The sequence below is a fragment of the Abramis brama genome (assembly GCF_963993115.1).
Source record: "Abramis brama genome assembly, chromosome: 4".
NCBI classification, from domain to species: domain Eukaryota; kingdom Metazoa; phylum Chordata; class Actinopteri; order Cypriniformes; family Leuciscidae; genus Abramis; species Abramis brama.
The window spans coordinates 14,692,984-14,720,980 of record NC_139966.1 but is presented as its reverse complement, the minus strand read 5'-3'; the positions used below and the strand labels follow the sequence as shown (position 1 = coordinate 14,720,980).

The 27,997-nt window shown below is 36.9% G+C and overlaps 1 protein-coding gene across 1 annotated transcript; it reads left to right on the top strand.

Annotated features, from left to right (window-relative positions):
* The first annotated feature begins 1,423 nt into the window (after positions 1–1,423).
* On the top strand, positions 1,424–27,743 carry LOC311081652 (uncharacterized protein). The gene is made up of 7 exons (XM_084112256.1): positions 1,424–1,465; positions 2,130–2,215; positions 6,883–6,924; positions 7,443–9,281; positions 9,360–9,388; positions 9,517–9,677; positions 24,526–27,743. Exons 2-7 carry the CDS (start codon positions 2,194–2,196, stop codon positions 24,665–24,667), a joined length of 2,235 nt encoding a protein of 744 aa, XP_083968382.1. The 5' UTR covers positions 1,424–1,465; positions 2,130–2,193; the 3' UTR covers positions 24,668–27,743.
* Positions 27,744–27,997: the final 254 nt, after the last annotated feature.

Here is a 27,997-nt window from a genome sequence, read left to right as displayed (position 1 = left end):
TTGTCATGCGGTGGATTCGTCCAATCATGGAACAGTTGTGTCATCATCAGAGCTCATGCAGCCGCTCTGAAGAAGCTGCGCAGAATGAACCACTCGACTGTCACTCGGCAGTCACGCGGCACTGTGACGTATCGGCACTGTTTCAAGTCGGACACAATTTCTCCACTCCGTGTTCAGCGATCAGGTTACACTCTGGCTCAGCGTGTTTTGTGACTTTTCTTTTGAAAATGCACAACTTCAAAGTGTGTTCCAGTGTGTGTGTGTGTGTGTGTGTGTGTACCGTTCACGCTCACTGGAAAGGCAAAATCTCGCACATCAATGTGCATTGGCTCATTTTATCAATACTCGAAGATGACAGGCTCCCTAAGCATGATCCCAATCAGTACGGTACGTCCGACTCATGTCAAACGTGACCGAACTGAAAGGGAACTGAACTGAGCTGGACGATGACAACACGGTTTTCTCCAGAGCGGCTCTGTAGTTAAATGAACTAAATTAATAACTTTTTTACAACAGAAATTAACTATCACTGAACTTATTTAAGCTGGACTATGACAATATTTTCTTCTAGATCTGCTGTACAGCAGAAACAAACTTTGTTGCATTATTTTCCTGTTATCACTGTAAAGCTGCTTTGAAACAAACTGTTTTGTAAAAAAGCGCTATATAAATAAAGGTGACTTGACTTGATTTAACACCAGGGTTTTTAATGTGATAATGCACAGTTGATGTCTTCTCTAACCCAAGGTTCTTGCTTTCAAAACATGCTGTCAAATCCCATCCCTTCACATTACAGTGGTGTTTTTTCCAAAAATGAAAATTCCAAAAATTCTCATGTCATTCCAAACCTGTATGATTAAACAAAACTTGCAGTTGTTTTTGTCCACAAAATGAAAATCAACTGGGTTTTAAGCTTTAAAAATCCCAAATAGCATAATCTGCACAGAAACTAAGACAGATATAAATCCATGGTTTCTATATTGTCAGATGTTATGAATATTCTGTTGACACTGGACATGAATATTTGACCTGTTGAAGTCTGTAATGAAGAGCAGTTCTATAAGCTTTTGGTCACTTTTCCTGAGTTTCTGGCATTGAAGATGGATGTGGTGCTGTTGTAGTCTTTGCACACCACACTTTGAGTACAACATCCAAAAACATGTGCCATGACAAATATGAAGATAAGAACAAGGAACATTTTTTTTTTTTTTTTTTTTGGAAATGTGTATAAATATATTTGAAATGACATCTTTGTTTTCTATTGAAATGAAGTTATAAATGCATCTTGGTGTTTGTTCTGTCTTTGTGTGTAGATTTGAATATAAATTTGAATTTTAGATGGAAGAGACATAAATATGTTAAATATGTTTCATCATCAGATTAACAGATAACTATCATATAAACTTTGGACACAAATATAGTCAGTCTAGTTGGGTGAAGATCACTACATGTAAACTCATTTCAGGTGAGTCCCTCCCTCTTTAAATGCTATGAGAATGAAATGCTTTAGTGTTACTATCAATTAATCAATTTTTGCAGTTTTGTCTTCAAAAGCTGTTTATGATACTGTATATGTTTCATGCTATTTAGAATAAACATTGAAATCCTTAATTAAACTTTCTAAACATGTTTCTATCATCTAAATCCCTGATATTCATCATGAGAATGAACTATTAGCCTTTTCAAAACAAATATACTTTCTCGTGTGTACTGAGATGTGATTTATTTGTAAGAGCATTTAAAAAAAAAAATCAAAGGGCTGTTCAATGTTGCAAGAGAAAGTTGAAGGGTTTACAGACAGAAGAGCGAGGTAAAATAGAACTGAATTAAAATTTGTTACTAGCTATTTTTTAGAAAATTATTTTCTTTTTTTTATCCTTAAATTTTATCCTTAAAAAAAAGCAAGTGTGTAAGAGGTAAATGTGTAAAAAGAGTTGGTTGGCACTGTTTTCAGTCTGTTGAATATCTCTGGTGGGAAACCCAATCATGGGTATGGTTGGCTCAGCAATTAAAGGTGATTGTGATTATGATGGTGCTGGTTATAGATTATGATAGTAATTCTCCCTGTCATTTTGGTAAAACTCTCCTCATCACAGCTAATTTTTGTTTTGTCTCTTAATTTATTTCAGAAAATCAATGCCTGATCTGGTTTGCTAAATAAATATTAAACACAGTGGACTATGAGATTCCACAATGGTGGTCACTGGTTTTAAAAGTAAGTATTTTTCTTTTCCTGTTTTCAAAAATTCATGAATAATTGATGAATAATTGAATAACAGAAATTGATGAGTATTTTATGTTCATTTATAGCTCAGCTCACATATTTTTTGTAAAAACTATATAAATATTTTTAAATTATAATTTATAGTTTATTACAGTTGCATCTAAATGTCATGCACTATCATTACTCTATCATCCTCAGCAAGCCAAACTTCAACTTTCTACATTCATTTATCAGTAACATGTTTTCCAATTCCAGAAATGTTTTTTTTCTGAAACTGTAACTGCAAAACAAAACTTTTTTTCTCTTTTAACAAGCAAAAACAAGTAAGAAGTTATATGGCACCATCTGTGTCTCTAAATGGTATAGACCAGGGGTGGGGAACGTCGGTCCTGGAGAGCCACTGTCCTGCAGAGTTTAGTTCCAACCCTAATCAAACACACCTGAACCAGCTAATCAATGTCTTTAGGATCATTAAGGCTACAATCAGATGAGTTTTTATCTGGGTTGGAGCTAAACTCTGCAGGACAGTGGCTCTCCAGGACCGACGTTCCCCACCCCTGGTATAGACGGTAGCAAAAAATGTCCTTGGGGGACTTTATATTAATAACATAAATTAAAATTGCACTTTTGTTGCAGTCGTAGCTCTAAGAGTTATATTCTAAATACATCTTATACTTATACTTCCTATATTGATCCCCGAGGAGAAATTAAGGTGTAACAGCAGCAACAGAAAAACAAGACAAAACAAAAGACAAAAGTAGACAATACAGTCGATCAATTATCACAATAATCTGAATATCAATTACAAAAATACCATACAAAGACCTAATTAACATAATAAACTCAAAAACACCTCCATTCACTTGATACCCCCATACACACTCAATACTCGCAAATTACATATCATACCATCAAACAATGCGACTCAACCCCTTAGGGTGACTAAACGTACTGTTTTCCCAGGACATGTCCTGTTTTCATGTCCTGTCCTGGCCGTCCTGGCTGTTTTTTATAAAGTGATGAAAATGTCCTGGTTTTCATTATTTTTCATTGGGCCATTAAATTGACCGGCACTAGGGCAATCTACACCTGCGGTGCTGCATGTGACGTAATCCCTGAGAGGCTGCCGTGTGGGCGGCTCTCTTTACACTCACAACCAGCGAGCAGACAGCCGTCCGAGCACTTCTGCCTGCAACATGCCAAAGTGCAAATGCACATTTACCAATGAGTTACAGAGGAAATTCCCCTCTTAAAGCTAAACTTTTTTTTTTTAAATAGTATTCTATTGTTGCAGGCCAAACACTGAATGGAAAGGATGTATTACTTTATGTATTAAAGTACAATTACATAGTTGCAAGGTTGTGAATGCATTTGTCAAGTATTTTTTGATGCATTCACCCCTTAACCACGCCTCCCCAAACCACGCCCCCGTCCTCTTTTCTGAAAACTAAAATATGGTCAACCAACCTTAGTCATGATGGTTCTCAAACTGGGGTATGCATACCCCTGGGGGTACACGGGGTGACAGGGGAGACGCGAACAAAATGCTGAGTTTTGCTGTTCATTAAATTCTACTCCACCTTAAAATAACATTAAAACTGAGCATTTATTTTGAGCAGGTAAAATGCTGTAAATACATGACATCAAATGAAATTACCTCATCTTTCGCAGTCAAAACTCACTGCATCCACACAATCCAGCAAATCCTGCTACATTACTGCCATTCTCGACAATGTATAAAAGTGCAATTTAGCACTTACTAGCATGAAGAACAAATACTGTATGGACACAGACTGTGCATAGAGATCGATTTAAGATTTAAAATCTCTTCAGTACAAAAACTCTGTGTGAGTTCTTGTTTTTAATGTTGATCATATATTATACGAGCAAGAGTGCAATGTTTCCTGAATATCCACGATTATGTGACTGATTTTATTCAACAGTTCAACAAACGAAAGGGTAATATTAAGTGATGTTCATTTTAAACACAGTATTGTCAGTATTTTTGCTCTATTTTGCAACAAAATAATAGTTCCAAATTCTAACAAAAGCCACAGCAGTGTTAGTGAATGAATCTGCAGCTTTGAACGAATCGTGAGAGTCAATTATACAATGACCCATTCATAAATACAGCCATGCTTTGTTACTGAATAGATGAATGAATGAATGAATGAATGAATGACTTGATGAACCACTCATAAAGACAGTGGATTACCACCAATAACTAGCGGTTTCAATTTAATATTTAAAAGTATCACTTCGTTTTCACCATCATTGTATATTTCTCTATTGAACCTTTTTATTTAAAGAATTATTTATTTTATGTAAATGTAAATTTGGTAAAATCGATTTAAGGGGGCAAGTATTGTCCCTTAATGAAAAAGGTGTAACATGCAGTCTAAGTGGAATAAGTGGAAGGGAAGAGAGGTGGTACACATAAGGATGTTAAATGCATCAGGGGGTACTCCCCTCTAAAATGTTTGAGAACCCCTGCCTTAGTCCAAGCAAAACATAATAATAAACAAAGTAATATATTATGTCATTAAAGTTATATAACTAAAAAACAGTAACATAAGTTAATATATCAAATAAACATCTGTTCATGTATCTACATAAGTACATATTCAAAAATACGCATGCCACACATACCCATATACATCCCTATGCATATACATATACACATACATACATATATATTTACACAAATATACCCCTAAACATACATACCTATACATACACACCTATCCAGATTAATGTTTATATGTATACATATCCACACTATTCTGCACATACTACAAATCAGGGTGTGGTTATAGTCTAATTGCTGCAGGAATAAAGGACCTAAAATAGCTCTCCTTCTCACAATGAAGAGGAATCAACCTCCTACTAAATGTACTCCTTGCACCAACAATACTATTTAATGGGTGAGCAGTTTCACACATAATGACAGAGAGTTTGGCTAGGACTATTTTCATGAATACAAAAGTTGGATGACTCTCCCCCTAGACTAATAAAAGTTGTCCCTCCCCTCAACAAAGAATAAAAAGACATGACCCTCCCCTATTTTCCTCCGGTGGTCCTTTCCATAAATACCGAACAGTCCCTAACCATAATACTTGGCTGTTACGTAACTGCAACATAATTTGATTACCAAACTTTCGTTGTGGAAATGTAAAAAGTGGTTATATTGTCACAACCGGAAAAGTAATTTTCCTGGATTTGTTGCTACAACATAACTTTGTGATGTTGTCAGTGAGTAGTTGTGTGTTAGGGTTGTAATCAGTTGGTAATATTTTTTTTTTCTGTGAGCGGACATAAGCTTAATAAGCTTAACCTAAGTTATGTCCTCATTTGCCCAAATAATTAGTATGGCTCCAGAAATTTACAAAACTGCTTTGTATAGTGGAGGATTTTCCCGAATTTTAGAAAAGAACCGCCCTCTCCACTTTTTGAAAAAATGCAAATGCTCAACACTCTACCTGCTCCCAAGAGGGAACGCCTATTAAACGTGTGCACGAGAGAGCATGCACGAGCCTAGTTCTCCTCGTGCACGCTCTATTTACAAGTTGCTGTCGGCATGGCACATACAAGCCTACTTTATACACGTTAGTTGTTTGTTCTAACAAAGTACAAGCATAAAACATCTTTTATATTTTAGTGCACAGATATGCATCAAAGTAGATTATTTGGAAGGGCATCCACATTTGGCTAGTCACGTTTGGTGGCACAATTATGTTGCAAATTATAAACTAACTCAAAAACATTCATGCAAGACAAAATGTCAAATGCCCTTCCGTGTTTTATTTACTTATTATACTGATCGATTGAGTGAGGACTCAAGACATGATCTGCAATGGCGAAGTAGCTTGTTGCATTTGTGTAATAAATACTATGGTGAACACATTGGAATTATTGAAAATGAACACACAAGGTTTTAGAACATTTCAGCGTGATACCTTTTACCATTTGGTCATAAGGCTACTTTAGACAAATTGAGATGTTTACCGTGTCTGCGCGGTGCGTGACTTGTGCCAGGGCTAGCATCGCTAATCATAGCTTACATTAACTTTTACTAGCAGTGATTTTAAATGGATTTCTCCAAATAGCATGCCAAACTTTACCTGTCGAGTAGAAACTTCGCGACTGAGGCATCAGTGGGAAGCCCAACCTGTGCTTTGAGCGCACACCAGTGTGTGAAATATTCTCCCAAAAACACTCTGGTCTTGTTTCTTTCTTCAGAGGCCTTTCTCTTCTTGTCATACAATTCGTACTACACTTTTTCTCTTGCGACCCTCAGACATTTAGAAAAAACCCGGTGAGAACGGCGAGCTTCAATGAATGGCTGAAACCGTAGCTCACCACACACATACACCTGAAAGTGTGCATGCGCAGAAAGCGAAAACTACCTAGGGACGAGCACGTACAATGGCCTTACGTAAACATATCACCAGAATGATTGACAACTAGGAGGACCAATAGTCTTGATGATCCACCCGGAAAAAGAAAATCCTCCACTATACCTTTAAGTGTCTAACAGTCAGTGCTAAAGATCTCCTTTGAAAAACAATTCATATTTGTGCGTATTGTGAAAGAATTCTAAGTATAACAGTAGAAAAACATTAGACGTTTTAATATTTGTCTTTTTTTTTTCATGCCAGGTGTTGAATGGTCACTGCTGACTGTCATCTCTTTAATCCTCTGTAAGTGTAAGCCAGTACTGTTTTCTTTAAACAAATGTCTGTTGACCCTGTGAACCATATTACCTTTTTGTTTTTTTAAATAATTAGTTACATTCATTTCTTAGAACTTGGTCATTGTCAAAACTCTACTCCGTTGTCTATATAAGGATGCAATTTAACAGACCTGTTAATCTAATTTCAAAAATGCATTCTAAATTCATACTCCAAATGAAATACTTTGAAAATATTTATTACATTTTAAAGAATGGATACTATGAATCTACACAAATAAACAGTGCCTGAAGCACGTGTGAAAAATATGGCAATTTTATTGGCCGACAGAATGGTCAGGTGATGTAAGTGCATCACCGAGAGTATAAATAAACACCTGAAACAATTGTCACCAGATAAAAACAAAAAACAAACAAACAGTGTTTACTCAAAATGTGTTTAAAATTAAATTAAATGTGCTAAACATGTATGAAATTCACCTGTTTTGGTATTTGTGTTTACTTTGACCACATCTTTCTCACTCTCAGGTATAATATCCACTACTGCCACTGAATCAAGAGCAGCAGTTCGTTCAGTTGTGGACTGTGATCTTGATAATGACACGCACATCTGCACCGGTGCTCAGTACCGCATGCACTGCAACATAAGAATGCATCGTTTCTCCTACCAGAGATACCAATACCAAAACCAATACCAGTGCATTAGCAATGACTGTAACTGTGTTGGTAATAATGACACCTGTGCATGCTACTATAATACTTCATCCTGCTTCTGTGAGAATATTAGCAATAACATCACTATCCCTGCAGCAGTTCGTCCAGTCTATAACTGTGGGCTTTATAACGACACATACGTCTGCACTGGTGCTCGGTACCGCATGCACTGCAACACAAGTGTGCATGATTTCTTCTACTGGAGATATCAGTACCAAAACCAATACCATGACCAGTACGAATGCTGGGGTAATGACTGTATCTGTGTTGGTGATAAGGACACCTGTACCTGCTACAGTAGCACTCCGTCCTCCTGCTTCTGTGAGACTAACAACAATAGCATCACTATCCCTGCAGCAGTTAAACCAGTCTACGACTGTGGTCTTTATAATGACACGTATATCTGCACTGGTGCTCAGCACCGCATGTACTGCAACACAAGAATGCATGGTTTCTACTACCAGAGATATAGATACACAAACCAATACCAGTACGAATGCTGGAGTAGTAACTGTTACTGTTTTGGTAATAAGGACACCTGTACCTGCTACAGTAGCACTCTGTCCTCCTGCTTCTGTGAGACTAACAACAATAACATCACTATCCCTACATCAGTTAGTCCAGTCACAGACCCGGACTGTGTGCTACAACACGACATATACATCTGCACTGGTGCTCAGTACCGCATGTACTGCAACACACAAATGCATGATTTCTCCTACCAAAAATATCAGAGTCAGGACCAGTACCAGTGTGCGAGCAATGACTATAACTATAACTGTCACTGTGTTTTTGATAAGGACACCTGTACCTGCTCTAGTAGCGTTTGGTCCTCCTGCTTCTGTGAGACTTATGGCAATTACATTGCTCTCACGACAGCAGTTAAGCCAGTCTATGACTGTGTGCTTTATAATGACACATACATCTGCACTGGTGCTCAGTACCGCATGTACTGCAACACACATATGCATGAATTCTCCTACCAAAAACATCAAAGTCAGTACCTGTACCAGTGTGTGAACAATGACTATGACTATAACTATAATTGTCACTGTGTTGGTGATAAGGACACCTGTACCTGCTCCAGTAGCACATTGTCCTCCTGCTTCTGTGAGACTTATGGCAATTACATTGCTCTCACGACAGCAGTTAGACCAGTCTATAACTGTGTGCTTTATAATGACACGTACATCTGCACTGGTGCTCAGTACCACATGTACTGCAACACAAGTGTGCATTATTTCTCCTACTGGAGATATCAGTACCAAAACCAAGACCAATACCTGTGCATGGGTAATAACTGTTACTGTGTTGGTAATAAGGACACCTGTAACTGCTACACTAGCACTCTGTCCTCCTGCTCCTGTACAAATAACAACAGTAGCATCACTATCCCTGCAGCAGTTAGTCCAGTCTACAACTGTGGGCTTTATAACGACACGTACATCTGCACTGGTGCTCAGTACCGCATGTACTGCGACACAAGTGAACACGACTTCCATTACTGGATCAACTATTACCACTGTTATAACTATAATAGTGGTAACTGTTACTGTGTTGGTGATAAGGACACCTGTACCTGCTACAGTAGCACTCTGTCCTCCTGCTTCTGTGAGTCTAATATCTACACTCCAACCAGTCCAACTATTACAGGTAAGCATGTTTCTAGACTGAGATGTGATGTTTGATTTTACTTTATTCATGTTATAATGATGAGTTCCCTCACTACAGGTCTGGATAACATGCTGGATCAATGCAGGGTAAGCCGAATATTTACATTTAAACAGTGCACAGAGTCTTTGAGTTTAATTCATAAAGCTCAATTGTTATTTCAGAGTCAGAACTCTACAGGATGTTTTCAGAATCTTACTTTGACATGTTTTCTCAGAGCGATCCGGACCAGTTGATTTTGGTGTGTGTGATCGTGGGGCTGGTGTTCCTCTGTTCGGCCCTGTTGACCTTTGCCCTTTGTCGGTGGACTCGTATGTGTGATTGGATAGTGGGTCACTCTGGTGTCAGGCGGGTTCCTGAAGGCTATGTCAGGGAACTGTGAGTTGTTTAATTTTTTTTATTTGTTTAGAAGGAGATAAAACAGCTCAGGCTTTTGTGACAATTCTGCTATCTGATAAAAAATACAATGTCACGCTCAAGATTAAAAAGGTCAAACAGTCAACACCTGAAATACTATTTCAACACGGGCTCAGTTTGTGGTTCTTGGTTGCTCCTGGATTCTGTGTTTCTTCACTAATGGCAGAAAGGAGCTGGAGGTCTTCTTCAGTCACATACACACTGTAAAGTTTCAGGAAGTGACAACCGCATTTAAATGTGGGATTGAGTCCTGTTAATTATCATTCAATGTTTGTACGGAACACATGACTCTCGAAACTGTGATGATTGACACTGTGGTAACCTTAGCAACGTTCTGGCATCTTCATGTGTTTAGTATCCACTATTCAGAACAAAGTAATTATACAGTGACAAAAGACTCATTGGGCCCTATTTTAACGATCTGAAACGCAAGTGTTAAAGCGCAAAGCGCAAGTAACTTTGTGGGCGGGTCTTGGGCGCTGTTGCTATTTTCCCGGCGGGATAAATGACTCTTGCGCCCGACGCAAATCTAAAATGGGTTGGTCTGAAGTAGCTTCATTATTCATAGGTGTGGTTTGGGCGTAACGTGAAATAAACCAATCAGAGCGTCATCTCACATTCCCTTTAAGAGCAGGCGCGCTTGTTCTAAAGCGGATTCCTATTATAACGGCGGATTTGCCAGGCGCGCGCCAGGAGCGGTTCACAGCCAAGGAGAGCAACGCTCTCGTCAGGGACGTTGGGGATGGAGAAACACACCCAAATTAACTTTGGTTAAAAAGGCGTATGATAATTTGGATAAATGAGTAAGCTAGATGTATGCTTTTATAATAAATTGTCTATCTATCTATCTATCTATCGTAAAAATGTATGATTTGCAAAAATGAAAACTGCTGCTTCTGTGTAGATGAGAGAATCAAAGTGCGCGTTGTGCACACGCTACATTGATTATGGCCAAGCATGCACCCTTAAAATAGCATATGAATAACATGCGCAACGCGCCACTGACTTTAAACTATTTTTTCCTGGTTAGTGGCGCAATTGTTTTCTAAACCTGCAAAATAGCATGAAGGAACATTTGCGCCGGAACACGCCTCCTTTTTTGCGCTGAACCGCCCAGGGAGCGCAAGTTCATTCCCTAGTTTAGCGACGTGCTTCTGTGGAGGGAAAAGCGTGCTTTGCGCAGGTGCAAAATAGGAATGATACATGCGTCAGTGTACAAAGTCAATTGCGCTAGGTGCAAGATAGGGCCCATTGTGTTCAGTTATTTTAACTAAAGCACAGTCGACGGAGGCATCGTGTTTTGTTTATGCTTAAGGCTGCTTCACAGAGCGTGCTCTTGCAGTCTTGCCATGTCCACTTAACAGAAGTGTTTTTGGGCTTGTTGTTTAAGCTCAAATGTTGCTCACTGCAGAGTCAAATGACGTCCAGCTCCTCCTCTCTGCCCTAATGGGGTGGAGGGATAGAGTTGTGGGTGTGGTTGGATATTGTAGCTCCACCCATCAGGACCAAATTACATTATGTAGCTGACAAAACGGTATTTAGCTGTTAATTTCAAAAACAGTAACACACCATATTTTTACGGTATGATGCTGGCAACCACAGCTGCCAGTAGTTTACAATTTTTTTACAGGATTATTTTTTACAGTGTAGTTGTGTTACTACTCACAACCCCATTTCAATTTTAAATACATATTATACCCTGCATTTTCTGTTATGTGGATTACAAAAGAGAACAACACAACACTAGATAAACTTTTAGATTTATCTCATACAACATTAGAGAGACTTTTACCATATGTCTTAAAACAGGCATACATAATTACATACATATATACATACATACATACATTACCTGTTCATAAAATACAAATATACTCTTAAGTCAGGCTTCAGTGAACACTAGTCAATTATTTTATATCAAAACAAATAGTTTATTAAATATATATCAGCATTTTATACTTTTGGACTGATGGTTAAAGTCTTTTTCTGCACAGTTTTCACAGTTATTTTACACACCTCTTTCTCTGTGCAGCTTTGGTTCTCTTTTCCGGATTTATTCCAATAAAGTATCTGAAAAATAAGTATGGAGTGTGAGCTTTGTTTTAGAGAAACAAAATGCAGACATGTCTAATATGACATACTTACCAAGGAGGATCAAACAAGGAGACACAGGCAAGCATTTACTCAAGGTCAGCAGGTTTGGGAGACATCTATTGATAAAGAAAACAATTTAAGATGACTGACAGTATTTGTATCTGCAAATAAAAAAATTTAAACTTAAAGCAACAACATGGAACTTTTCCTCTGCGGTCGCCCTACAGGTTGGAAGCGGAATTGTCCATTACCGCTGTCGTAAAATGATTTACGGTTACTGTATATGAAGCATGCAGGTTTTTTTCATATGGGCAATGATAATATTATTAATCTTCCCCCTTTCATAATTTATACATGTTTAGTAGACTAAACATTTTAACTCAAACATTTGCGATTTGCATGTCGATTGCAATGCTCAAATCTGAACGAGAATGATAGCGATAGCATCCTAACCATCTAAAACTACCATGTTAGTGTTTACTAGCTACCAGATTGATAATTCGCTCATCTACTAGCTGATTCATGAAGATAAATAAATGGAGGACCAGATAGTTTCCGTAACGTAGCCAGGCAGACAACAGATTAGAAAAACTAAAGATAGTATGCAAGCAATTTACAGTTACTTACTAGTTCAACAGCATGACGGCCAAGTCAGCATCGGTCTGGTAACTCTCCTCCTCCATAAGCTAACGCCAGCGAGCAAACGCTCGACCACTATTGATCCTCGTCCTGCCTTTCAGTTTATCACTCTCCCTTTTCCTCTTCCGACTCTACTCCGACAAAACCTTGGACTTCTTACGTTTCGCTGCTGCTTCAGCCATGACGAAAACAGACGTACGAAAACAAACGCGCTGGTTGGCCACATTTGAGGAAGTGGTGGGCAAAGTGACGTATGCCGTAAAGCAGTCGAATTTTGTAGTTCTTTTTGAGCGCTGGTTACTACCCGCACCCCGAAGTTACATAGTGCCAGTAAAAGCGATGCAGACCCCGTCAGGCTCTGGCAGACGTCTCATTCAACCTATTGTAAGTCGATGTACTATCACAAGGGTCTTGGAAATATATTATGAAGGTTGAAAAGTTACATGTTGTTACTTTAATGTGCTACTTGTTGCTTATATTCTACAATAGAGCTGGTAAGTCCCGCCCATCCGTAAAACCCCGCTGGACCTCTAGGTTGAAAAATCGTCAATGCAAGTGAATGTGAGAAAATAATTATATTCTGGTCCCGTTTGAATTGTGCCATGAATGTGAACATATGTTGTCTGTGAATTTTTTATATAATTTTTCATGTTACGAGTTTGACAGTATATTGTATGATTCTTCGGCTAGCAGTTGTGGAAAAGACATAACGAGAATGTGACCTATGTGACGTCACCCCATAAAGTTGACTTACCCGTGGTTTTCGCCAACCTCAACGATTTTGTCCTCTCCCTGAAAGAAGACGGTGAAGTGCACCAAAGACACAGCCGTGTTTAGCGGGATCCGTGTGCTAGTGTCCGTGTGCGAGTGGTGGTGACGTATCAAACGCGTCGAAAGCAGCGAGAGTTGTAGTCCACAAAGTGCTCTCACACAAAGTCTAACCGTATCAAACTTCTACCCGCTAAATTGTAGCATTCTTTACACGAAAAATTATATAAAAAATTCACAGACAACATATGTTCACATTCATGGGACAATTCAAACGGGACCAGAAAATAATTATTTTCTCCCATTCACTTGCACTGACTTAAAGTCTGATGATGCAAAAGACGATATTTTAATGGAAAATTTAATGTCTGTTTGTCCCTACAATGGAAAAGAAGAGAATGGGGATCAATAATGGGGAACACCAATAGTCGTAGTAAATGAAAGATAAAAGTAGCCTAATTTATACGGGTCACGTGTTTTAACCAGTTTTCTGAAGTGATTCAGTTTGTTTCACTGTACATCTAGCAATTGGAGGCCAGTTTTTGATGCTTTGGTCTCATATCTTTGATATTACATGAAACAACAGGTGACTTATATTAAAGGGATAGTTCACCCAAAAATATAAATTAGCCCATGATTTACTCACCCTGAAGCAGTTTTAATTTTGGCAGCCATTTTTGATTTAGTCTTAGTCTTCATCTTCAGATGAAAATGCTTATTGGTCTTAGTCGCATTTTAGTCATTTTGTCTTTCACAGTTTTAGTCTAGTTTTAGTTGACGAAAAGTCATTGAATTTTTTGTCAACTTTTAGTCATTACTTTTAGTCAAACTGCAGTTAGCGACATTAATTTTGGTAGCTATTTATATGTAGTCTTTAGACAAAAAATTTCCTTATAATAATCTCTAGGCCAATTCAATTAAACTTAAATTAAGGTAACAGGCTGTATTGACATTGCACTCTTTAGCAGAAGCACTTGTGCAATTCTACATACCCCTTTTCCTTAGTTCAGTGGTTCAGTGGTTTTTAGAGTGCCGTACCCCCTGGTGCCCCCTCTCTTCCACTTAGACTGCAGGCACACCTTTTCAGTATTTGCCCCCTTTAATCAATTTTTTTCCAATTCATTTTTTACCTTTATAAGTAGCTTTATAAAATAAATAATGCTTTAAATTAAACAATGTTCAATAAATATGAAATGATGGTAAAAACGAAGTGATACTTTTAAATATTAAATTAAAATCGGCAGTAGGTGGCGGTAAGTCACTGTCTTTATGAGTGATTCATTTATTCATTCAGTAACAAAGCAAGTTGCTATATTTATGAACGGGTCATTGAATCTCACGATTCGTTCAAAGCCACAGAGTTGTTCACGAATCACCGCTGTGTGCTGCAGTTCTGCTATGGCTTTCGTTGCAAAATAGAGAAATACGCCTATTGACAATATATTGTCAATAGGCGTATTTCTCTATTTTGCAACGAAAGAAGGGTAACATTAACTGATGTACTACATTTAAAACAGTATACTGTTTTAAATGTAGTACATCAGTTAATGTTACCCTTCTGTTTGTTAAACTGTTGTATAAAATCAATGTCACATTTGAAATCGTGTGGATATTCAGGAAACATTGCATTCTTGCTCGTATAATATGATCAGATAGCTCAAGCGGCTCGTCGCAGAACACAGACCGAATGAATGACACTTTAATTTAAAAATCTCAAATGAAGATCGCTGAACTCCAGCTTACTTGTCTGTGTTTTCGGATCATCCCCAGATAGCCACTGGACGCTGTAACGGAACAGGGCCGCAACCGCAAAACGATAGAGCCGGGTCTGTTCCGCATCCGCCTCACGGACTCGTTCCTGAGTCCAAACGCACATCGGGCCAAAGCCGTTTCTGGTCTGTTTTTAGGGGTTGTTGCGGATATGTGACAGCGCCGATCCAGCACCGCCTGATCATCCCGTTACAGATGCGTAACGGGTGCGTGAAACGATTCCGCCTACCGGAGCTGTGCCGGATGTGTTACGATTCCACTTAAATCACCACTGGATTGTCCTTTTGCCTTATTTTCGGCATTTTTGTCAGTTAGGTTATCATAGTAACCTATGCTACCTAGGCATACATAAAGTTATTTTATAATAATGCTCTGTCTATCTACAGTAATTATCTTTTAATATATAGTTTTTCTGTGTAAAATAACTAAGAAGTTATGTATAAAAATGCAATAAGTACATAAATTCAAATACAAAGTTTGTATATTTTCAATTTTTGCAGATCCAGTTTCACAACTTTGACCAATCTCTAATTAAGTACTTAATAATAGCAAATGTACAGTCAATTTCTGTTAAATACAAGTACGGAATACCTGCACATTTACAGTATTACAAACTCTGAACATCAAGATACGTGAATGATAGGAAATACAAGCTTAGTATATAATTTATAACATGTAAAAATATCCACATTAAAAGACTATTGCTGTATACCTTTATACTCTATTATAACTTATTTTAAACATTTACAATTACATTTTATCCAAAGTGACTTAAAATTAAGAGAACAATAGAAGCAACAAGTGCAGTGACAAGTCCCAGTTAGTGTAGCACAGTGCACAATTTTTTTATTTTTTTTATTAAAACAAAGATTTAGTATTATTGGGTCAAGTGTTTATGAAAAGATGGATCTTTAACAGTTTCTTGAAAATGTGTTGAGTTGCGCCGGTCATTCCACCAGCAGGGAAAGGTCAGTGAAAGTGATTTTGTGTCTCTTTGGGATGATGGCATTACAAGGCGCCGTTCACTTGCAGAACACAAGCTTCTGGAGACACATAGATCTGAAACCAGCGAGTTTAGGTCTTGCTGCAGCATCTGGATCAGTTGCAGAGGTTTGACTGATGCTGGAAGGCCTGCCAGGAGAGCATTACAATAGTCCAGTCTGGATAGAACAAGAGCTTAGACAAGGAGTTGTGTGGCTCCGATAGGAAGGGCCGGATCTTTCTGATGTTGTAGAAGGCAAATCAGCAGGATCACACAGCAAGGATGGTTTGGCTGAAACCATAAGCAGTTCTGTCTTGGCAAGGTTGAGTTGAAGGTGAAGGTCATTCATCCAGCAAGAATTTTCCATCAGGTAGGCTGAGATGCAAGCAGCTACCGTCAGATCCTCTGGCTGGAATGAAAAGTAGAGATATGTGTCATTAAGTGATAGGAAAAGTCATGTTTCTAAATGACAAAGCCTAGTTATGCTACAAAAAATAAAAATAAAAAAATAGATGGGTGGAATCTAACACAATCGTGGTTTTACTGTAGTAAAAACAAACCTTGTGCAGCTACAGTGGCCTCACAAGGATCAAATGAATATTCACATGGGAAAATATAGTATAAAACAAATTCAATTTTCTGCCACTTTTAGTGCAATCATATGGAATCAGAAGACTCTGCCATTATAATATTTTAAATTACTTCTTCCCATACCTTGTTTGCCATGATCATTCTGCTTTCCACTTGACCTGAAATCACACACACAAAATTTTTTTTTTAACAACTCAGTATTACATTTACACATGTCAGAATATGTTCCACTGAGACAATGCAAAACCTGACTATGATCTGGAAGCTGAGCAGGAAAGGCTAACAGTGAAGTTTTGAGCTGAGACGAGACACCTAAGGTTAGGGGTGTAACTGCCTGTTCATCTGGATCAATGCAATTTTCATAACCAATGATCAAAAGTATCCTATGAAAAAGGCTACTATGATGACCCCAGGCCATCCAAAATGTAGATACGTTAATTTCTTCATCAGAACACAAACATTCTATCAACTTTTATTTTATAAGCCTAATATATGCACATGTATGCATTCTATAGCTGCGTGTTGGCAAGCAGATGCAGCCAGAATATGCAATTTATCATGTTGTGTTCATATTCTAGTCTCATGTGCTTTCCTGTATCAAGTACAGTATTTACTGAATTCGTTTTCTTACCAGTCTTGAGATAGCCATGTTAACCCTTACGAAAATTATCTATGGTTTCACCACAAAGAAAAAAAAACAAAAAAAACATGGTAGGCCTATTTGTATTTGTAGTATAACTGTGGTTATTAAAAATGGTAATAAAAATCCGCCAAAAACGTGGTTACTATAATTAAAACCGAGGATATTTTTTAAGAAGAGTTTTCAGCTTCCAGACAGTGTTTCAAAATGTCCCGCCATTTAAGAGATTGATTTACTGACAGATACTATCGCGTATTAACAAAGATTTTATACACAATTAAACGGACTTTGATATGTATAACAAGTCTACGAAAGCTTGTTTTAGGTCTTTTGAGATGTGGGTTCAACTGATCTTTCTTAAAACAGATGGAAAATGTAAAGACGCATGATGCTACATTTTCAGTGTTTTGCCCTCCAGCTCTCGCCAGTTATGACAGAACATCATTTAAGAATGCTAACGTTAGCTTGAAAACTGTAAACGTAACACAAATGTAATATAAAATATCGTTCACATGTAACTTAGGATAATGAGACTCTTACCTCAGCCGGTGATCGGTTGGCATGATGTCCACTGTGACGAACAAGGCTCACTGAAAAGGGCGTTATTTCCAAAGAATCCAAACGGACTGACTGACAACAGAAGTCCTGCTCACGGCTGCTCGCCTCTTGACGAATACGATTGCTTTGAACCACTGTTGATCTCACAATCCACTTCACGAGAGTAGACTGAATTCAAATCTCCCGCTTGCCCAAACTGGACTGATCAGCTAACGTTAACCGTTGTGGGCGGGAGTAAACAGCGGAAAAGTAATGGCGGCGAATTTGAATCTGCGTCATCGCGCGCGCGCCCTGAATGTGCAGCAACGGAGATTTGGAAAAATATTCATAAAATATACATGAAATTATGGGAGAATAAGACAATGAAATAATGATCAAAATGAGTATAAAATAAAATGTGAAATAAAAAATAATTCAATACAGGCCTACTGTAGCCTATGTAGGGTACTGAATGTACAAATACTATTATTTAACCTTAAAAAAACTCACTTTAACTCCCACATGCTTAATAATCTGTAAGGAAAACATATTGAATAGATGCTGATTTCCGCAGTTATACCTTCTTTACTTTGTTTTCTAATTTCACAGAAAAAAATCTGTAAAATATTACCTAATAATTTCTGTAAAATTACACATAACTCTGTAAAAATACAGACAAGTTCCTTTTAAAAAAACGTAAAATTGATGTAAAACCAAAATACAAGCAATTACCTGCAAATTTAACAGTGGACCTTTAAATTACAGCCTTTTATTTTACAGATATTTGCTGTAATAATGACAAAACGGTAAAAATCTGTAAACAAATACAGACAATTACCTGTAAAATTACACCTTTTTTTTACAGTGTGTGCTGTAACGGACCTTATAGCATCACAAAATGTTGCTGTATAGTTTTTAAACACTGATAATATTGCTCAGCTTAATGACAATGCATTTATCTCGTGCTCTAGATAGAAAAAAAAATATGCAGACAGGTAACCATGTTGTTTTGAAAATGTTTATTCCACGGAGTTCTTCACACAGTTTGAGAAAAGTATTTCGGATGTGGTCCACATCAGGTAGTCTCTGTCAAAACAGTGTTGGCTCAAATCCGTTTTGCAGATATGGGCCAGAGCAGTTTTTAGCCCTTTTTTAAATGCAGTCGGCTCAGATATGTATCACAGATTCGGGCCACACCAGTGTAGCCTATGTGAAAACAGTATCGGCTCAGATTCATATTGCAGATCTGGACCAAATCAGTGTCAGACACAGCTAATGTCTTTCGGTTACCTATGGGAAAAGTGATCTGGGCCAGATCTGTAAAATGATATAAATACTGAACTGATGGCAGTTAGAATGTTTAAGATGAAACCTCTATCTGGCACGGATCTGGTTCACAATCAGAAAACGTCTCTAAGATAGAAACGAAGGCAAGGGGCTTAAAACGGATCCGGGCCAAATGTAATTGCTATCTGGGTCGGCACTTCTTCAGCAGTGTAGAGAGCGCGCGCGCGCATGGTTGCCAGATACTATTGAAAACACCGGGTAGAAAACGTGTTCTATTAACAGAAAAGCTCTGACTGGGGTTTAAAATTATTCAAATCTGGCAACCGTATGCCTGAACGCTCGTAAAAACAGTCAATGTGTTGTCGTCTACTTTATTTGACACAAACAAGTGGTCAAGTAAAAAAAAAAATTGTAAACATCTCGTCACATCTTGTCTCGTCAACGATATTGCATGTGTTGATATAGTCACAGTTATCGTTTAAAGACGTAGGTCTCTCATCGTCTTGTCTTAGTCAGGGAAAAAAAGGACGTTAACGAACATTTTTCGTCATAGTTTTCGTTAACGAAATTAACACTACCCTGAAGGCATCCTAGAAGTATATGACATTCTTCTTTCAGACAAATACAATTGGAGTTATATAAAAAAAATGTCCTGGCTCTTCCAAGCTTTATAATGGGAGTGAATGGTAAGTCCATACAAGTGCATCTATCCATCATAAAAGTGTCCCAAGCTGCTTTGAGGGGTTAATAAAGGCCTTCTGAATTGAAGCAATGCGTTGGTGTAAGAAAAATATCCATATTTCTAACTTTATCGACTAAAATAACTAGTTTCCGCCAGGCGGCGATACGCATCGATTTACGGTGAAAGAGTAACACTTGAACTTGACGCACGAAGTAATGACGAACGCGGTAGCTGCTCAGCCCTGTTTGTTTGAACTGGCATAAGTTGACTTGCGGATAGCCATCTGCCGGAAGCTAGTTATTTTAGTCGATAAAGTTTTAAATATGAACATTTTTCTTACAAAACTTTACAACGCTTTACTTCAGAAGGCTTTTATTAACCCCCCGGAGCTATTTGGGACACTTTTATGATGGATAGATGCACTTCGATGGACTTAAAAAAATTGGTGCCCATTCACTCCCATTATAAAGCTTGGAAGAGCCAGGACATTTTTTAATATAACTCTTGACTGTATTTGCTGTGCATGATTGTAGTGAATACAAAAGAAATGCAGTCTGTGTATGCTAACGAGCTCACAAGCATGCTATCATTTTACTTGGGTTACTCTTCCATGATTAGCCTAAAACATGCTATCTTGTCATCTAATTACACTTCACTGGATCTTTATAATGTATGTTAATATTTAGACGTACTTGGTAAAATCAAAGAGTAGTTGCAAATAACAGCAGCAGATAATGGACGGTTTGAATCACACATAAAAATTTTAACCACATAAGAAAATTTTTTACTCAGATAAAGTTAAGGAAAATGTGCAAGTTTAATAAAAGTTTCTTACCCGTTTGAATGTGATGGATGACAGTCTATACAATGGGCCTCATACAGATAAACTAAAATGTCTTCCTAAACTCACGTGCATGGGAAAATATGGTATTATACTGTTAAATAACAGTGTCATACTGTTGCTGGTCAACACGCAATTTGAAGCGACCAAGTTCTCCCATAATGCATTGCAAAAAACGGTAACTTACAGTTATTACATGAAAACAGCATTTTGCTGTTAAATTTTCATGTAGATTTACAGGAATTTTTTACAGTGTGGAAATAACACCAAATTTGGCACACACCAAGTCAAAACCAGATATCTATAGGAATAATATATATTCAACCTTTTTTCCATGATACCACAATTTTTTGATTAACATTAATTGACAGCCTACATATTAAGACCTAATGTACCACACGGATCTAATATAAATGTTACAAATCAGATGTTTTTCCCCACAGTTAACCAAACGTTCACATAAGACATAACAGAATGTTTGTGTGAATGCTCGCCAAGACAGATATTTTAAAATACTGTGATTCTGTGTGTATATCGGGATTCTGCTCTGTCTGAGGCGTCTTTGTACGCACGATTCAGATCTGTTTCAGATTGTTTTGTTTACATCAGCATGAGTTTAAAAATCACATTTCATTGGTTCAGACACATACCATAGAATTTGCTGTGAATATTCACAAAGTTGGAATGCTGCACTTTAAAACGATGCCAAACTTGTGCTGAGGGAAGCACCAGTCGTCAAGAAGCGAGAAGAAAAAAACAGCACTTTTCATGGACAAGGGAAAGGTAATCCTCTCAGAAAACAAACAAGTAAATATACTTTTAGATGTTTAATAGCTATTTGGAGCTTTGGGATCGCTAGACAAGGAATTATTGAACTCATTATGGAGAAAACCTCAAATTCAACCAAAATGTATATTTTTCACTTGTTTCGCCTGTAGCTTGTAAATAGCCCGTGCGCATTCCGACTCATTTTGTCAGCACAGATCACACACATATTTTAACGTGTATCAGAGATGTATCTCTCGCTCATATCTCATATCTCTCTCTCAGTTCGGTTCAGTACACACTGCGTATCATTTTTGTAAATGTGTACGTCATTACCTGTATTTTTCTGGAGTTAATTTGGTTGTGGAATGCGGTTGTCACTCCTGTAAATGACTGAACTGTGTGTGTACAGAACAGGATAAGCACTAAAAGGTGAATTGACAACCGAATTTAGCTGCAGCGTGAATATGGCCTTTCTGATCTTGAACTGCCAGCAGGGAACCTTCATCTTTCTTATCATCTGTATTCTCAATAATGAAGTAAGACCACTGATCTGTATAATGACTGGATTGTGCATTGCGTTCTTAAGTGCCATCAGGCGGTGAAGCCACCAGAAGTGTTTGAGTGGCCATATTACTATTCCCTACCAACAAAGGGCATCATTGAATGACAGCCAAAACATTAACCTAAATCACCTGATTTGCAGCGTATCAGTCGCACAATATATGTATGCAAATTAATTGTTACTTTCGGATGTAATCTGTAATGTTTATGGTCTTTTCTGATAGGATAAGTCATATATTGAAATCGTTACGGTGAGTGTGTCTGCTCCACACTGCCAACACAGGTAACTGACATAACACAAAATATATTTCTTTATGTGTGTATTTATGCAGGAATTATTAAACATGAACATATGTGGGTTTAGTTGCAGAAAAATTAATTCAAATATACAATACATTTTATTAAATAATATTAAATATACAAGCCTCTGTTACTATATTGCACTATATTGTATTAATATTCAAAGTTTGCCATGCATCATCTCAGAAATAAAGCAGTCATCATTATTTCTCTGAGTTATGATGCATGTATTCTATTTCCTGATTGAGCAAAAGCTATTTCAGAATTTAAGACTGCAAATTCTATGCCATTTTACTAGAATTCGTTTCCATATGAGTAAAGTGTTATGCATATGTTGTTTGTAAGGGAAACAGGTCAATTTGTCTCAAAGGGAATTATTAATTAACTTGTAGGGAATTTTGAAAGAATCACTACTTTTTTTTCCCAGCAGCAATATATGCACTTTATGAGACATGACCAGAATGAACCATCAATCATTAATTTAGCCCTTCTATTGTTGCTTAGAAGGGTTAGGGTTGTGGTGTTGAAGTGTTGTGCCATCTCCAAAGCAATCTGTCTTGTTAAACTTCATAACTTGCAAGCGTTCGTTGTTTTAAAGCTGTGGAGTTCGTTGGTTAGCTCAGACTGGATAGCATTAAATTTATTAATGCTCCTGGATTGTTGATTTGGAATTTGTGTTGAATTCTGCTTCTTGATAAGTTTGAAAGAGTCAGTCTTATTCGCTCTCAGTTACTACATGTTGAATTAATTATTAATTTAACCAACGTTTAAATCATTAACTGCTTCAAAATTCATTATGTTAAAGGGATAGTTCACCCTAAAATGAAAATTCTGTCAGTAATTACTCACCCTCATGTTGTTCCAACCCCGTAAGACCTTCGTTCATCTTCGGAACACAAATTAAGATATTTTTTATTAAATCTGAGTGCTGGATCACTCCTCCATAAGCTTCTAAGACATTATAACTTGCTGGCCCAGAAAATGCATTAAAGACATCGTTAATATAGTCCAAGTGACTCCAGTGGCTCAATATTAAGTTTATCAAGCGACGAGAATACTTTTTGTGTGCAAAAAAAAAAAAAGAGACTTTATTCCACTTTTCATTTTCTTCTCTCTGGACCTCGAGTTTTTTCACGTAGTGTTTTAGCGCAGCGCGTCTGTGTTGCACCACGCATCACACACATGACCAGCGTCGGCCAATAGTGAGCCTACGTGTGACGTACACACAGACGTGCTGCGCTAAAACACTACATGTCTACTTTTCACAAAAAGTATTGTCGTTGCTTTATAAACTTAAGATTGAGCCACTGTAGTCACTTGGACTATATTAACGATGTCTTTAAAACATTTTCTGAGCCAGCAAGTTATAATGTCTTAGAAGCCTATGGAGGAGTGATCCAGCCCTCAGATTTAATCAAAAATATCTTAATTTGTGTTCCGAAGATGAACGAAGGTCTTACGGGGTTGGAACAACATGAGGGTGAGTAATTACTGACAGAATTTTAATTTTTGGGTGAACTAACCCTTTAATGAAATCATTTGCAGTTTGCATACTTTACAAATAAAAGCAACACTACAACACTACAGTACAAAGCTTTCCCATTTGTAACACAAATGTACTAAGGAATACATTTGCTGATGTACTAAGGAATACCAATGTTGCGATGGCTTCATAGTGGTGGCTTCACTTTTTATGATTTCATGTGAAATCCAGTTCTCTGTATAGATCAGTGGTTCAGACATCACTCATTTTACCACCATATTCCATGAGAAGTCTGGATATGGAAAACTACTGTATTTATAAAAAAAAAAAAAAAAAGGTTCTAGAAGAGGTTCTTATTTCAGCAATCTGTGTCTTTTAGAGAGAAATGTCAAAGGCAGTTGGTTAATCTGTTACTACTCTTGAACATTCTGTCACAGGAAAGAAATGGAAGAGAGCCAAAACTATTCAAACACCATCTGTCAAAAATTCAAACACAGAATGTTTTTGATCTTCTGTTTGTCTGTCTGTCTTTCTGTCTGACTGCATAACAGTAGTCATCTTCAACTCTAAGCTTTAAAACTACTTTAAACTTTTAGGCCTGGCTTTCTCAAGGTAAAAGTTTTAAATCTTTTTTCTATTTTGTCCTCATTAATGATTTTAGCCATTTTTTTTATCCTGATCCATAGGAAAATCATTTCACTGTCTCCAGAGGCATTATATGGAAGGAAAAAAAACATTAGTATTTATCAGCATTTACTGAAAATGCAAATATACTCTTTTAAAACAGTTTTCTTACCTGTTTATTGTAAACAAATTCCATTGTGGTTCATGAGTCACTCAACTCCCCTCGTCTCATTCTTGTCCAGGTCAGGCAGCGGCACTGGAAGTGCTTATGATGTCTTTGCTGTGGACTCAAACCCCAAGACATCAAAAGTTACCCAAGAAAAACATTGCAACATCACGTTAAACCTTGAACGCGTGAACCAAAATATCTACGCGAATGCATAAAGGATGGTCAAAATTTGAAATAAAAAAAAAAAAAAAGATTATTGATAAATATATAATCAAGCATGATATGTGTATAGTATGAATGCAAACTGAATGTTCTACATGTGCTGCCATTTTAGCATTATCATGTGAGTTATAGAGCGCATTGTGTGATTACCATTCACAAATCTTCTCCCATATGGATAGAAAAATGTTTATTGGATGTGAACTTCAAAATCTTGGCAGAAGCTGTAGGTCATACTTCTTTTCACCTACAGTAGTAGTGAGATTCTTCAATTGGTGCTCTTCAACAGGGGTGACACACTGATCCAACTAAACTCCACGAAGTGTCTGTTGTCATCTCTGGGTTCAGTGTGAATTGGCCTACAGTCTCAGCTTCTTTCTGCAAATAATATTAAAACATTCAAGTTTCTTAATATTACAGCTGTCAATACTAGTGATTGAAATTAAATAACTCTAATTTAAGCACTTAAGTTTTTTTGGGTGGAAGGCAAAAGTATGTTTACAGACTGACTCTTAATAGTTTTTGTTTATTTGATATAAAAGCTGAATATGGAATAAATGCTTGCAAAATACAAAAACAAAAAAGTACTTCATGCCTACATGGTAAATGGAAATCTTAAATGACTTTACATTGTATAGTCTTATATTGCATGTATCAGCTCAAATAATTAATGAAACTGTCAAACTTCAATTATATTTAACTGTAACTATTATTCTTTTTATATTTATAGTTATTTTTTTATTAATTTTTTTTTGTCAAGCTCAGAAAGCCTTCATTAGATGACCATTCCTCTGTGAAAACATGTTATGCGAGTGTCTTCTTTTATAGCTGTTAATACTATAGATGTAAAGCTCAAACTATTTTATTCAGTCTTTTTAAAAACTTTTTCTTGATGGAGGGTGAAAGGCATATTTTGACTAATTCCTCTGAATAATCAAACTTAAATATTTGTAAATAAAAATAAAAGGCTAAAAACTATTTCATGTGTGCATGGTGAAGGGATATAAATTAATTTACATTGAATGGAATCATGGTTGTTAAGTTATGAATTTTTGTTATTTTGTTATTTTGTTTGTAGAGCATAGAAAGCTGTTTCTTCTATAAGGACCCATTCTACTGTATATTACTTTAAATATTCATATGCCTCATACAAAATATGTAATTTTTGTTACAAAATATCTTAATAAAATAAACAATAGTATAAAAATTGTGTTTTAAACATGTTTTTTCAGGTTCCACAAAATAACAAAGCTCCAGTGACTCCGATTTGAGAGGAATACCCTAGAAATATGAAATACTAAATCAAGCCATCTTGCAACATTAATAACCAGCTTGGTTTTTTCATTTTTCATTTTTTTACAACAGAAGTCAATAATCAGCGTTTGAGGGATAGATGAGACTTGAAATGTCCATCTTATTGAGGAAGTTAAGAAGGGAATGTTGGGATTAGTCATGACAGAAAATAGCCTTACGGAAAGAAAATATATTTCATATTTATGTTCAATATTGATTGTTATTAAATTTTAATGTATAATTAATATATTGTATTGAATAATACATAAGGAATTTCCTCTTTTCATATATTTAATATATGTGACACTACTTTTATACACTGTAAATGAAAAGTAATTAGTTGAGTTTACTTAGAAATCTTGTGGAAACAGATTGCCTTAAATTTCTCAAGCATATTTTACTCAAGTTGTAAGCTGTTAGTACAAAGACATAAAAAAGAGTGTCGAACTCGAGACAGCATTAGACTGTGCATTTAAATTGCAAATACGTTGTGTGCAAAAACTTAACTAAAAAACATCAACTAAACAAGTAAATTAATAGACATTACTGCAATACAGTTACTGCCTTTAAAGACTTAACCCGCCGCCATGGAGTGAAGGTTGAGTCTAGAATTAATGTGGAGCAGTGTTGTTTAGCGGTGGGAGAGATTGTGGGACATGATCAAATTGTCTCGGCATCGCGAATGAACAGTGCAATTGTTCTTTTTTTTAAAACAGTTGAAAAGGCAAATGACGTTGTACAAAGCGGCGTTGTGTTGAATGGTTCCCTCATGACTGTTTTACCTTTGAGTACCCCGTCAAAAAAAAATCATATTGTCCAACGTACCTCTGTTTATTAAAGATGAAATACTGATGCAAGAGTTATCTAGGTATGGAAAACTGGTTTCCCCTATAAAGAAAATCCCTCTCGGGTGCAAGTCACCTTTAGTGAAGCATCTAGTCTCATTCAGAAGACAAGTTTTCATGGTTCTGAAAAATGGAATTGATGAGATCGATCTGGTTTATAAGTTCAAAATTGATGGGTTCGATTACACAGTGTTTGCAACATCTGACACTACAATTAAATGTTTTAGTTGTGGTAGAATCGGACATCTAGTTCGTGATTGTCCTAGTAAAAAGGACAGTGCAGGTGCGAGCACAAGCACGGGACTGGCGTTTTCTGTTGTTCCTCCGGTTGAGATCGCGAGTGATACAGACACTGCCGGTATGTCTGTGGTGGAAGCCGGTGAGATTGAGCCCGAGCCGATCACAGTTGTGTCTGTCGAGAATAACCCTGATACACTTGAGATCGTTACCGAGCCTAGTAAAAGTGATGTTCCCTCGATGTCTGATGAGCAGGCTGAACATTTTGAAAACGTTTGTGTAACGGAGGCTGATGAAATTGATGTGGAAGATGATGTTAATTTTGAAATGGAAGCTAAATCTGTTTTCAAGGTCCCAGTTAAAAGAAAGAAAAAAAGCTGTGGAAAAGCTTTTAAACAAGTAAAGAAAGATGAGGTTGGTAATGAGAATGTGGGTTCAGACAGTGATAGGGATTCCTCTGATTCAAACGTGTCTCAGGGTTCAAATCTGTCCATAAGTTCTCAAAGTGAAAACTTGGTTTGTTTGTATAAGGCTGATGACATTAGTAGATTTCTGCAAGAAACAAAGGGATTGAAAGGAGTGCAAAGTTGAGCATTTTTTCCCTGATTGTAAACAATTCATCAATGATGTAAGGTATCTAATGAAAGAGGGAGCCTTTCAAGATGTGGAGATTTACCGTCTTAGAAAACTTGTGAACAAACGTAAAAAAAAAAAAAAATTCTAAAGATGATGAGGCTGTCAACTTCTAAAATTCTGCCAAAAATTTTTTTTTGCCAGCTCTTCTCTTTTTTTTTGTTCTGGGGCCGTATTCACAAAGCATTTTATTTTACCACTAGGATTACTCCTAAATCGCACTAAAAGATTTTAGCTAGGAGTTTTCTCTTAAAAGTTATTCACAACGCCTTTCAGACCTACTCTTAGTAATATTCCATATCTCCATAGCCATGCCAT